The 13,223-nt window shown below is 46.4% G+C and overlaps 1 protein-coding gene across 1 annotated transcript; it reads right to left on the bottom strand.

Annotated features, from left to right (window-relative positions):
• Positions 1-493: 493 nt before the first annotated feature.
• LOC125506620 (putative E3 ubiquitin-protein ligase EDA40) lies at positions 494-2,362 on the bottom strand. Its single transcript, XM_048671410.2, has 2 exons — positions 2,253-2,362; positions 494-2,161 (listed from the first exon to the last, which is right to left on the bottom strand). Exons 1-2 carry the CDS (start codon positions 2,299-2,301, stop codon positions 630-632), a joined length of 1,581 nt encoding a protein of 526 aa, XP_048527367.1. The 5' UTR covers positions 2,302-2,362; the 3' UTR covers positions 494-629.
• Positions 2,363-13,223: the final 10,861 nt, after the last annotated feature.

The raw sequence follows: 13,223 nt of genomic DNA, 5'->3' as shown, positions 1-13,223 counted from the left end.
TGATAGTTCAAGTACTCAACTATTATTGTGGTGTAGCCTCTATATTTCCAGCACCACCCAACGATTTGGCATCATCTTGTAACTATTCCCTCCCCAAAAATGTCAGTGATGATACAGTATGTGATAAGGATCATGTCCTTAGATGTCTAGACTAAACAACCTATATTTCCATAGTCTTGCCACACTAGCTACTTTGCAGTTGGCATGTGCACGCGCATACTATGCTCCCCATTGAACTGTTCAAATTTAGCATTGTGTGTATACATGCATTCATTCTTACAATGTAAAGCCACCTGATTAATATAAAATATCTCTGATATTTAAACCACCTTAATTAGTGTCAAGTATTAGTATATTTCCTTATTACGATGGACGGGCACGGCTACACGCGACTTTAAGGTCTAGTTTAAGAATAGAGGATAGAGGATGCGTGAGAAGCGTCAAAGTATCAAACTCGAGCAATTACATGCTCTTTATTTAATTGATTGAAGCAAACGGGGTACATGGATTACAATATTACAGGGAAGAGATAAACGGAAAATTACATGCAAGCCAACGTACAAACACATGCAATGCGATGCGAGGATAGATATATGATAAAGTGTTGCACCATCGGGGGCGCGGTTGAGCTAGCGCTTGCGCTGGCTGGCGTCGGCGAGCACCTTCTTGATGGACTGCAGCGCCTGTATGGCGGTGTCGAGGTAGAGGGCGAGCGGGGCGGCGATGGTGCCAAATGGATCGTTTTTTATCTCCTCCTCGACGTCGTCGTCGGCGGTGGGCACCGGCTCCTCCGGGTTCTCCTCAAACCTCTTGGCCTGCTCCAGGTAGGCGATCATGCGCGGCGTGACGTAGAGGGAGATGACCTCCCCCTCGTCGCCCCTCCCGGCGGTGCGCTGACGGCCGTGCGACGCAATGGTGGCGAGCGCGTAGGGGTGGCCCCGCTCGTTGTAGAGCGCCTGCGACTCCATGAAAGTGAGCAGCTGCAGCAGCTCAGCGCGTAGCGCGTTGATCATCCTCTCGCCGTCATCCAACATGATGTCCTCCACCGCGTTCTGCGCGTCCATGATCTTTTCCCGCGCCTCCGCCAGCTTCTCGGCGTCCGCCAGGAGGCTCGCCGTGCCGATCGTGTTGGCGTGCAGCCGGCGCAGCTCCTCGGCCTGCACCGAGCGCTGGGAGGCGCCCGCACTGGAGGGGTCGGCAGGGCTTGGGTTGGGCGTGCGCACGATCAGGATGTTCTCCGAAGGCTGGCGCGTCTTCTGGCCGGCGTAGCTGTGCCGCGCCTCGGCCAAGGTGGCGTCGTACTCCTCGGTCTCGTCGCTGTCCCTGAGCGTGAAGTTGACGGCCACCTTGCGCGCTTCTCCGCTGAAGAGGGTGCCGAACTTGATGGTGATGAGGCCGCTCTTGGCGTCGGTGGTCGTGGTGTAGTCGGTGCCGGGGGCCACGGTCATCTTGTCCAGGTCGCCGTCGGCGTTGTTGGGCTCGAGCGTGAGCTGCACGTCCTGCGCCACCACCGTCAGCAGGCCGCCGAGCAGCTGCGAGAAGGGCGCGCTGAGGTTGGTCCCGTCGGGCACCGCGCTGTACGTCCCGCCGGTAGACTTCTTGGCCAGGTCGCTCAGCAGCTTGTGGTCCGTGCCAGCGCCGAAGCCAAAGGTGTATACGGCCACGTCGCCGGGGTTCACTTGCCTGGGGTCACCGGAGGTCTGCCCGTCGGACATGAGGAAGATGTTGGGGGTGCGAGATTCGGTGTGGACGCGGCCGCCGAGGACGGCCAGCCCCAGGTCAAGGCCGGCCTTTATGTCGGTGCCGCCGCCGGCCGCTAGGCCGTTGACGATGGCCTTGAGGTCGGTCTGGGCAGCCTGCGTCATGGAGCGCAGCGGGTTGAGCCTGCGGGCGGAGCTGTCGAAGGTGACGATGGAGAGGCGGTCCATGGGGGTGAGCTTCATGATGACGAACTGAAGGGCCTTCTTCACGCTCTCGATCTTGTCCCCGCTCATGCTGCCACTAACGTCGAGCACCGCCACCAGGTCCAGCCCCTCCCTCATGGCGGCGGAGGATGTCGCCTTGATCTCCACCACCGCCGTCACCGCGTCCTTGGTCAGCCCCACATCTTTCCTGCTGAACGCCGGAAATGCCATGGTCACCAGCCCATCTTTGCTCGAACCTGCACATGCATATAATCCTCCATTAACAACCACATTCCCTTGGTGAATTAGTTACATTGGGATCTCTCAGATTAAGCTAGCTAGCTGTACCTGCATTATTCGGAGAAGAAGGCTTGTCGTCGTCATGGAACAGCGCCATGGTGCTCGCTAAGGTCGGTCGATCGAGTAGAGGAAGTAGATTGAGACAGACAGAGAGAGCAGCTTCTGTATGTCTGTGTGTGTGATAGATAGGCAGGGATACCTCCCTATATATACACACCCAACACCAAGATATCTATGTGTACTATTACTAGACAGCTTCTTCATCCATTTCATTTTATTCAATCTGGCAGACATGACCCACATGACCGGCATTGGCTATCGTAGTGGCTCAGCTCATTTTCGGCTTGATGAGCAGCAGGCTCAAGCCGAGCTGGCTCACCGAGTTCTTCAAAATTTATTTGAAAGTTTTATTTTTATTGGAAAAAATTGAAGAACAACTCAATATTATAAAAAATCTAAATCTAGTAATTGAATTACCCTCATTCCGGAGAAATTTTGCTGGAAGATTTGAAGTTTGGGTTCCTGTAAGAAGGAAAGAAGGTTTGCGCATTCTTGCAACCGTTGGCCAAACGTACTTTAGGTCCAAACTTTGAAATGGCAGGCCAAATTTGCACAACCTTTCATAGAATATTCAGGGTAGGTAGACTGAATTACTTCAATTGTTTCTGTTTAAAATGAATCTTCGAATTGGACTGAAAATTACTAAACTTGTCCCAATTAATATCCAAATGGCGAAGAAAATTTTCTCGAAATTTTCCAGCACACTGAAGGAAGGAAGATTGCATTGGTAGAAGTTTAGCAGATTTTTATTTCTTTTTGAATTTGTTGGTTTCGGTACGGATTTGATGGCAGACAACAAAATGTTATGATACACTTTGAAACAAGATAAATAAGCCTAACAAAACATTATGCAATACTCTTAAATGAGACAAACTTCCCCAAAAATAGGTAAGTATGACACGAATCTCAAAGCAACGACGGAGAGTGAATGCATGCATGATGTACCACGTGCATGGTAGGAATATCATTTCTCCAACAACTAACGAGATAGTTACCCCGCAAAAAGAAAAAACGAGATACTATGTACTACTACATAGCTTCCTTATCTTGCCTACCTTTCCGCTTTATTTTATTCCAATTGCTATCTACTGTCACATGTAGACAATGGGCCCATGGTATCACATCTCTTTGCTTTCTCTCTCCTATGATTTTTTTTATGTTTCTAAAAGGTTGAAAGTTTAAACTACCAATAGTATTTAACTTCAAAATTCTTCGAATTTCCTAATTTTTAAAATAACTATCAGTTGAAATAGTCATAGTTTGAATTCTGGTGGTTTGCACTTTTGATTTTTTCCAAAGAATTTTGAAAACGAAAGGGTTCAATCAAATTTTTACAGCAGCAACTAAAACAATATAACATGTTTCACAGCAACTATAAAAGTTTAAAGTAGTTCTTATATACTATAATAAACGAAAGAAGTAAATCTAGATAAAATGATGCCGAGGAACAACTAATAATAAGCAAACCGAGCCGTGGTGCATTATAAAACTATTTTAAAAATGAATAACCAAGGACCCACTTTACTCGATTACAATTTTAGAACTTCTACACTATTTTCATGAAGTCTAGAGGGTGTATTGTAATGACATTTTTGTCCAAAAGTACTCGCTAATTCAACTTCTTTGGAGGTCCTTCTACAAAAATAGACCCACAAGGGTTTGGATCAGATCATCATTCAATAATATGTTGGAAATCCACCTGGCACCGCACCATAGTGCACATGAAGCGTCTATGGTCTCCCAACACCCCCCCCCCCCCCCCCCCCCCCCGCCCCCGCCCCCGGCGTGGCTGAGGCATCCAATGTAGTGAACTTGCTCGATAGAGTACGGTAGGGTGGACCTTGGTTGCAGAGCGTGGGCCATGGCAGGGTTTGCGCTCACCAATGGCTTCAAGATGGACACTGCCACTGCCAAGGTAGAGCTATCGGAAGCCTAGAATCCATCAATCATGGGTTTTTATTTCACACATAGGGGCTAATTAATTAGAAATGAAATTTCATGTTACCCCCATGGTCTAAAAATCCTTTACAAAGCAAATCATATCTACTACTTAAGAAAGCGCGACTTGCAATTCTTCTAAATCCATCAAAACTAGTGTACCCAGAACAACCCACACCCTACCATCTAAGAGCATCTCCAGCCGTTCGGCCCCCCAGGGCGCTAAAAAATAGCGGTCTGGGGGCGAACCAGCACTAGTTCGGTCCCTGGGGGCGACCTAGCTTCCAGTCACGCCCCCAAGCGCCGCCCCTTGGACGCGGAAAATTCAAACTTGGTCGTTCCCGCTCACAAAAGACGTCACACAAGTCCGGCGATATCAAGTCACAGTTCGGCGATCGGACAGGCGTACAAAAAATAGAGCGGCAGAAGTTCGTGTTCGCATCACTCGGCGGGCTCTGCCCCAGGCGTCGGCGGAGTTGGCGTGCGCGGGCTTGGCGGTGTCGGAGCTGCTTCTGCGCTGGGCGGTGTCGGCACGACATCGGTGCTGCTGGGCGTCGTGGAGGCGTCATCACGCGGGCTTGGCGGCGGCGTTGGCATGGGCGTCGGCGTCGGCAGCGGTGTCGAGGGAAGCTGGTTCAGGATGAGGCCGTGCTCTGCCAAGTACCACGCTTTGGCCGCCTCGTCGGTGCTCTGGAGCATGTCCGCCCCGCCCAACAGGAAAGACAGGTCGGTGTTTCTCTTCTTCGCGGCGACGTTGGTCTGGAGCAGGTCGAGCTTGACGGCGCTGCTCGACATCAACGCCGACCACCGCGCATCAGTCTTCTCTTCACGAAGGACGGCCCGGGTCTGCACGTCGGCGGCGAGGCAGTGCTCGATGGACTCGTGCACTCGAGCGGTAGCCGCGTCAGCGTGTTTCCCCTTCTTGGCACCTTTGTTGCCGTCCGGCCGCCCTTCCGATGCGCCAGGTGTCGGCGCGTCCGGCTTGTAGGTCTCCTTGGCCTTGTCGAGGGTGCGCCGGACTTCCGCCCACTTCTCGCACTGGCAATGCGCTTGTAAACGTGAAGGTACTTGAATTCAGCGTCGCTGTTGCTCTGCCGGTACAGGGCGAACATGCGCAGCAACTGCGCGGAGGAACAAACAGTTGGCAGGCGTACACGGCGAAGAGAGGCGGGAGAGACCGGCGTGGTATACCTGATCCTCAACGCCGGCGCCGCTCTCCGGGTGAGCCGCGACCTCCTCGATGACCCCATGCCATTTGTTGCACGCCCCCTGGATACGCCCCCAATGGTTCGCCATCGCCTTCGAGCCGCGCTGCATGTAGACGCCTTTGAAGCGGCCTTGATGTGGTCCCAGTACGTGTCGATGCTCTGGTTCGTGCCGGTGGTCGGGTCGAGGCAGACGACTTTCCATGCTTCGGCGAGGCATTCCTCCTCCTTGGACGCCCACTTGATGTGCGACTCGTCTGACCTGGCCACCCGCTTCTTCTTCTTGCGCCCTTCGCCGGAACAGGCGCCGGCTCCTCCTCCTCCTCGTCGTCCTCCTCATCCTGCTCCTGCTCCTCTTGCTCGTCCTCGCCGTAGACGTAGCCGAGCTCGCCGTCCATGCAGCCGCTGAGATCCGCCGTCTCGTCCTGGGTGACAAACCCGGGAGACGCGGCGGCCGCGGCCGAACCTGCGGCAATGATGACGTCCATGTCATCCTCGGTCTCGTCGGTGTCGCCGAGGTGCGAGAAGGGCAGCGCGCAACAGCGTAGATGGGGTGTCGGGGAGGACGCGTAGGCGGGCGGCGAGTAATTGTATGGAGGGTACTGCACGCCGGTGAAGGCAGGCGAGGGCGTGCGCTGGGCCGGGTGTCCATGGGGAAATGTGATGTTTGGGTTGAACCCACCGTGCGCATCCCCGTCGGCGTAGCTCGGCGAGGACGATCCCCACGGCTGCGGCGACCGAGAGCCGACGCTTTGCTGGCCCCAGGGAGCGTATTGGGCGTGGCCGCCGGGTGGATTCATCATCCCCGCGCGAGTCGCCTCGGCCTTGGCTTGGTCCGCCGAAGCGGCAGCCGCAGCTGCGCGCGCCGTGTTGTCACGGGCCTTCTTGGCGATGGCCCTGTTGCGCCGGTCAGCGGTGACAGCCTCCCGTCGCTGAACTTCCGCCCTCCACTCGGCGTTTGTCATGCCCGATAGCTTGGACGGCGGCGCCCTTGGCTTCCTCTGCTTTGGTTGGGAGACGGAGGCGGTCGCGGTTGCCGCCGAGCGGGGAGCAACGTACTTCTTCGGTGGCATGGCGGCCGGCTGGGAGGCGAGTGGGAGGGAGATTGGCGGGAGGAAAGGAGAAAATGGGAGGGAAGTGGGGGGAAAGCGGGAAGAAACAGCGGGAATAGGCGCTGGACTCGCCGACAGGGCGGACCCACGCGCCCTTTTTCGCTTGTGTCGGCGCCCCAGGCGCCCCCCAGGGCGCCGGGTTCTACCTGGGTCCGCCGGCCCCAGTTTCGGCCCGAGCCAGCGAAAAACGGGTTTCTGTGGAGACGACTGGGCCGTTTTTTCGGCGCCGGCGTGGCAAAAACGCCTGGGGAGGGCCTGTTGGGGGCGCAGCTGGAGATGCTCTAATCCATCTAATTAATTCTAAGAGTTGGCATTGCTTCCATGGTTTTCCATTCAATCCAAGGGATCATATTCAATGTTTTGCCACAATCCCATGCATGTCTAGCCCCAATCACATACAACGACCTCCCTCACCCGATCCTCCCCTAATTAATTAGCATGTCCAATATCTATTCTAGCACTAACAATTTAATTATATCCTACGTAATATCACCAAGCAATTAATATCTTGTCAAATATTAGAGTCCAATGCAATCAATATATTACCTAATATTAACGGGCATGACACGTACACGATTAATGTGCCATAGATTTAATATATTGCCTAATATTAATGTGCATTGCATGTACACAATTACTGGTAGATCGATAAATGAGGAGGTTACATCTGTAGTTCTTTTTTATCATAGAAAGGATAAATATATTTTTCCTAAGCCACAAACAAAGAATTTCGTTAGTAGACTATACTACAAATTTCATTCATGTCATTTAATATAGTAAAGCAAGTGCGCATATAAATTGCAAAGGCTCAACTAGCTAGACTGGACACTCATTTTTTTAGACTATACTCTTGGCCTTAAACAAACAATTTAGATAGTAGACTAAATAAATAAATAAATGTACCACAAAAACAATTATATAGCCAAAGAGGTGTACGCAGAAATAGCGGTACCTTAAATAGCTTCATTGAAAGTTCATATCTTAATTTCTAAATTATACTACTGATGTAAGACAATTTTTATTGTGGGGCACGGGATGTCATGGGTTTAATTTGCAAGAACTTATGCACCTCTCATTACAATTGCCCACTAGGTACCGTCTAATATTTTTGATTAAGGGGACAATCATGGATTAATAAAAAGGAAGGTTTCGTATGCAAGTTGATTTTTCTTTATTTTAGAAAAGCAGCAACAAGTCCTACTAAAGAAAATATATCATCAAGTTTATACCATCGATGGCATTGTTAGCTCAGAAGTCGTCGTCATCAGGTTGGGTGTGATATCGGATAGAAGATGACATGGATCGCAGTCCTTAGGGTTGTGCTGCTTATGTGTTGTACCGGGGCTGGTCGCCTTCTCCTCCAATAATGAATCGAGAATTTTATGATTTTTAAGCTCAAGTTCCCTATACAGGATAGATTCAACATGTTGACCCACATAGAGGCCTCTAGGGTTTCCTTGAGCTTCTTGGCAGTAGCTCGATCAAGGGCAGTAAGTGGCGCTTGGTTGCGGAGCATGGGGCCAAGGCAGTGGTGTGCATGCGAGGGTGGTGCCATAGGGTCGGAACAATAGATGAATCAGGTCCGAATTACTATCTCCATCCCGCCAAGTTATTTATGTGATTTGATGAATTTCACATGCAATTGGTTCGAGGCGGCTATTGCTAGTCTTACGTGAGCAATTATTAGTGATTATAGGATTGAGGGCTATTTCTTCCAAAAATAGGTTGTGTCTAGGAAAGAAAAAGTAATCAAGACTCCAAACATATGACTTAGTCGGTCTTTCTACAGTTACGCATTTACCAACTCAATGTTCTGATGTTGTCTTAAGCTTATCCAAAGCAAAAGATATAACACAATGGAAGAGTTGAATAATACTTGGGCATACTCCACGGAGCTTAATCAGTACCAAATATTTCCTGGTACTCTGTAAGAAACAATTCCTCGGAGAGAACACCCAGTTATAGCTACAACAGTTCAGCTAGCTACTGTTGACTGTCCAGATCCATCACGTCATTTTATATGTAGTCAAATAATTATTGAGAAAAATTGTGATGCTTAACCTAGACTTGAATAGTTTTCCAGACTCTATTGTCCCTAATCAAACAAACCTAGACCTTAATGGTTTCTAGACTGCACTATTGGTCCTAATCAAGCAATTTAGATTATACATAGATTACATTAAGATAACAAACCCCATACTTATAAAATAGTCAAGTAGGTGCACAAAGACATAGCGATGTGTCTAGTAGATCAAAACTTTGTACTTTCTAGATTATATTACTTACCCTCAAAAGACAATTTTGATATTCTCACCACAAAAATGCAACGGATAATTAGAAGTTGTGCACCTCGCTACAATTGCCCCTTTACTACTGTCTAACGTTCTACCCCAGTTAAATTCAGTGGGGGGGGGGGGGGGGGGGGGGAGGGGAGGGGGTGGGGGGGATCGTGTTGAGGAGAAGTTACGTAAACTTTTGCAAGTCATTCGTAAGTGTAGGATTTTCGATTAATAAAAGGGGAGGTTCGTGTATGTGAACTGATATTTCTTTATATATGATCACTTGTTAGGACCGAGTAATTGCACTAGGTCCTTAACAAGGAATTTTTTTAGTAAACTCTCTACCTTGCTAAGAATTACTAATTGTGACTCCAAATAGATGACTCGATCAAGTAGTGTACAAATAAATAGTGACGCACGCCACACATAATTTTCTACCTCGCTATAATTTAGATAGTACATACACTACACTAACAAAGCACGTCACACATTTATAATATAGACAAGTAGTGTACAAATAAATAGTGACGCATCAGGCCCAACTAATATCCTCAATCCACCAAGTCAATTGATTCATTTGATAAATTTACTAACCAAATTTATTAGATGACGTTCCTGTAAGTTTTATATACACAAAACTTAGTTACCACAAGTTAGAGACATGTCTGTAAATAAAATTGTCAGTTAATTCTTTTTCTTTGCTAAGAATAACCAATTATAAGACTAGAAATAGATTACTCGGTCTTAGTTACCACACGTTCGATGCCCATCTTACAATAAATTGTCGAGAATGGAAACTTTCTTCCTGCCAAAGAATAACTAATTAAGACTCCAAATTGATGACTCGTCCGGTCTTTCTTCGGTTACATGAGTTCCAACTTCACTGTCACCTACAACTAGCATATTAAAGACAAAAACATCATGTACATCATATTCTTCCTTGTGCACGTATGTGTCGAACAATATTTGCCATATTTTGGAGGGCGTTCTCAGTCGCTAACATCCCTCATCTTCTTTTTTGAGAAATAACTATCGAGCGGAATAAGATGCATGGAGCTGTTCAATGTGATAGAGATCAAACACCCATTTATAATTGTTATGTTGTCAAGGAGGTGTACACAAAATAGTGATGTCTCCACTAGATTGAAGCATTGTATTATTATACTACCTCTGTACACAAACGTAAGATATTTTTGTAGTTTAAATTAAAATGTGAACACATTTCATATTGAGGAACATAGGGAATAGATTATACTACCTCCTCGCAGCAGATAATTTTTATATCCCGACAACACACATGCATGTCATAATTAAAAAGAACTTCTGCACCTCGGTGCAACTACCACTTTGCTACAGTCTAGGGTTAATCTTGGATTAAAAAAAAGGGAGGTCTGCTATACTGTACCACTGGCAAAGGACACATTCTATTGTTGTTGCCCCCTCCATGTGCCGACTTTTCATATCACACATGAGAGGGGGTTGTTGAAGTGTGTATGTGGATTGCCTAGCACTTTTCACAAGTTCAGACTGATGGGTGAACTGGTTAGTTACATAAACTTGCAACGAAGAGGATCAGCGTTCAAAATCCAGTAAACACAATAAATAATTGCGGCATGACGCCGCTTCTGCTACCCATGTCATAAATCCAAAGGAGCATAGATGTGAGGGGGAGTGTTGGAGTGTAATGTCCGACCCTCTCCATCAGTTCGGACTTTTGGTTGTGTTGGCTAGTGCATGAACATTAACAGATTCACAGACGTGCACATCGGATGCAAGGAAGTGCATCATGGACAATAAAAAAGATGATGTTGGAACACTTTTTTCTTTTTTGTGAAGACTTACTACAAATGACATCAAGTCCAAATAAAAAAAATCTAGTTGATTTTTTTGTGAACATATATCTAGTTGAACTTGATTGCAAAGACCATGATACTTTTAAAGACTTGACAGTTGGGCACTACCAAAAGACAGCTTGTATAGTTTGTCAGCACAAGATGATAATTAGCAAAACTAGCAAACGGCATTTCAAACAGAAGATACCAAGCCAATCATGCATTAAAGAAGAGGAGAATGGGTATGCAAATTGATAATTTTCAACATATTATAGGAACGATTAGTTTCTATTAAATCTTACATATATAAGTTGGTTTGGTTCTGCAAAGAACAATGGAATTATCTATCTAGTGGACATCAAAATTCCAACTCGAGCTCTTACCCAAGTACCAAAGGAAACGCGTGCACTCGCGCGTGCACGGTGTAGCATGTAGGCTTGTTATATTTCTGTGTGAAGGCTTGCAAGTAATGGCACCAAATGCTAGTAAAGAAAATATTTAGTCAAATTTCTCGACTAAGATTTCATAATGATAATGATTCACAGATCTTCAGTACTACAAAAATGTTAGATGGAAATATGCAATAGCAAAACCTTCTGTTTTGGCCTCAACCAATATTATAACAGCAATGAAACATCAAGTTATGCAACCGAGTGACTATCTACCTTAGCTCTTGCTTGAGCATATTTATACAAAATGATAATTGTATAATGGAAATTTGGCAAGCTCCACCTAAATATTATAATGCAAAAACCCAACACGGTCCCGATTTGCCAAACAGGAGGCGACACGGGCGGCATCGAGAGGTAGTGGTTGTGACCCCCCCCCCCCCTCCTCACTTGCCACCTGTGCTACTACTACCCTATTACCCCACGCCACTAATAGGCTTATCCCTAGTAGTTTTCTCTCACACTCGTCGGGTTGGCTGCGTTTATGTTAGACGATGACATGGATCATGTTCCTCAGGGTTGTGCTTTCTTATGTGTTGTACCGGGTTTGCTCGCCTTTCTAACTTGAGCAATTTATATGCCTAAGTTAGACATGTCATTCTCCCTTGCCAGGGTTTTCACCCGCTTTTACTCCAACAATGAATGGAGAATTGTATGGTTTTTAGCTCAGTCTTTTGGTATGGGATAGATTGAACATGTTGACCCACGTAGAGGTCCCTAGGGTCTCAATTGCGCTGTGGCATCCAATATCGTGGAACTGGCTCGACTAAGGCCAATAGGCGGTGCTTGGTTATGGAGCATGGGGATAAGGCAGCAGGGTGCGTGCGATGGCAGTGCCATAGGCTCAGAGTGCGAGTGCATCAAATTAATTTCTCCCATTCGTCAAGTTAGCTAAGCTATTTTATAAATTTCACATGCAATCAATTAGAGGCAGCTCTTGCAAGTCTAACGTAAGCAGAAGTTAGTGACTAGATATCAACCTATATATTTCAATAGACTGTAGAGTATGAATAGGTTATACCTAGCTAAGAATAACTAACCAAGACTCCCAATAACTGACTCGGTCAGTCTTTGTTCAGTTACTAATTTCCAACTCCATGGTCAGATGCAACCTTAATCTTATCCAAAGCAGAAGATAAAACACAATGTACATTATATTATTCCATACAGAAGTATGATGGAAGAGTTGAAAAATACTATGTTGAATTATGAAGGGCTTAATCAGTCACTAATCCTGATACTTTAAACTTTTTAGGAAATAAGCTATTAGTGAAAAATAACCACTTACGGGTACAACAATTCAGCTAGCTATTGTGTTGACAACATTCCAGATTTCATCACATCATTTAATATGTCCTTGAGCCCAACAAGTGTAGAAAAAATCGTGATGCTTAACCCAGCTCTTAATACTGTTCTAGATTGTCCTATTGTACCTAATCATAGAAACCCAAACCTTAATAGTTTTCTAGACGGCACATCTGGCCCTATTAAACAATTTAGATAGTATCTACGTAGCTTACACTAAGATAACACACCACATATTTATAATATAGTCAAGCAGGTTGACAAGGACACATCGATGCGTCCACCACACCGAACCTTTGTATTTCAGATTCTCACGACATACGTTCGAAGGATAATTAAGAAGATGTTGAGCACCTCACTACAACTGCCCACTTTGCTACTATGTAACATTCTAAATTGAAGTGCAATCTTACGGATTAATAAAAGAGGAGGTTCATGTATGTGAATTTATATTTCTTTATATATATTAACTTGCTAGGACTGAGTAGTTTGCACTAGGTCAATAACAAGGGAATTGTTTAGTAAACTTTCCACCTGGCTAACAATTACTAATTATGACTCCAAATAGATGACTCGGTGGGTCTTTCTTCGGTTCCAAAAATGCCAACTCAGAGGTCATATGCATGTAGTCAAAGAAGTTCAGAGAAAAATTTGCATGCCTAACCCAGACAATCGTAGTCTTCTAAACTACTATAATATTGGTCCAAATCAAACAATTTAGATAGTACGGAGAGTCGTAGACTATACTAACAAAGCACATCACACTGTTATATATATTCAAGTAGTGTACAAATAAATAGTGACGCGTTCACTAGATTGAACCTGCGTATTTTTCTAGA

This window comes from Triticum urartu, chromosome 5A (assembly GCF_056163025.1).
Source record: "Triticum urartu cultivar PI428250 chromosome 5A, HENAU_Tu73, whole genome shotgun sequence".
NCBI lineage: Eukaryota > Viridiplantae > Streptophyta > Magnoliopsida > Poales > Poaceae > Triticum > Triticum urartu.
This window is presented reverse-complemented; position numbering and strand designations above follow the sequence as displayed.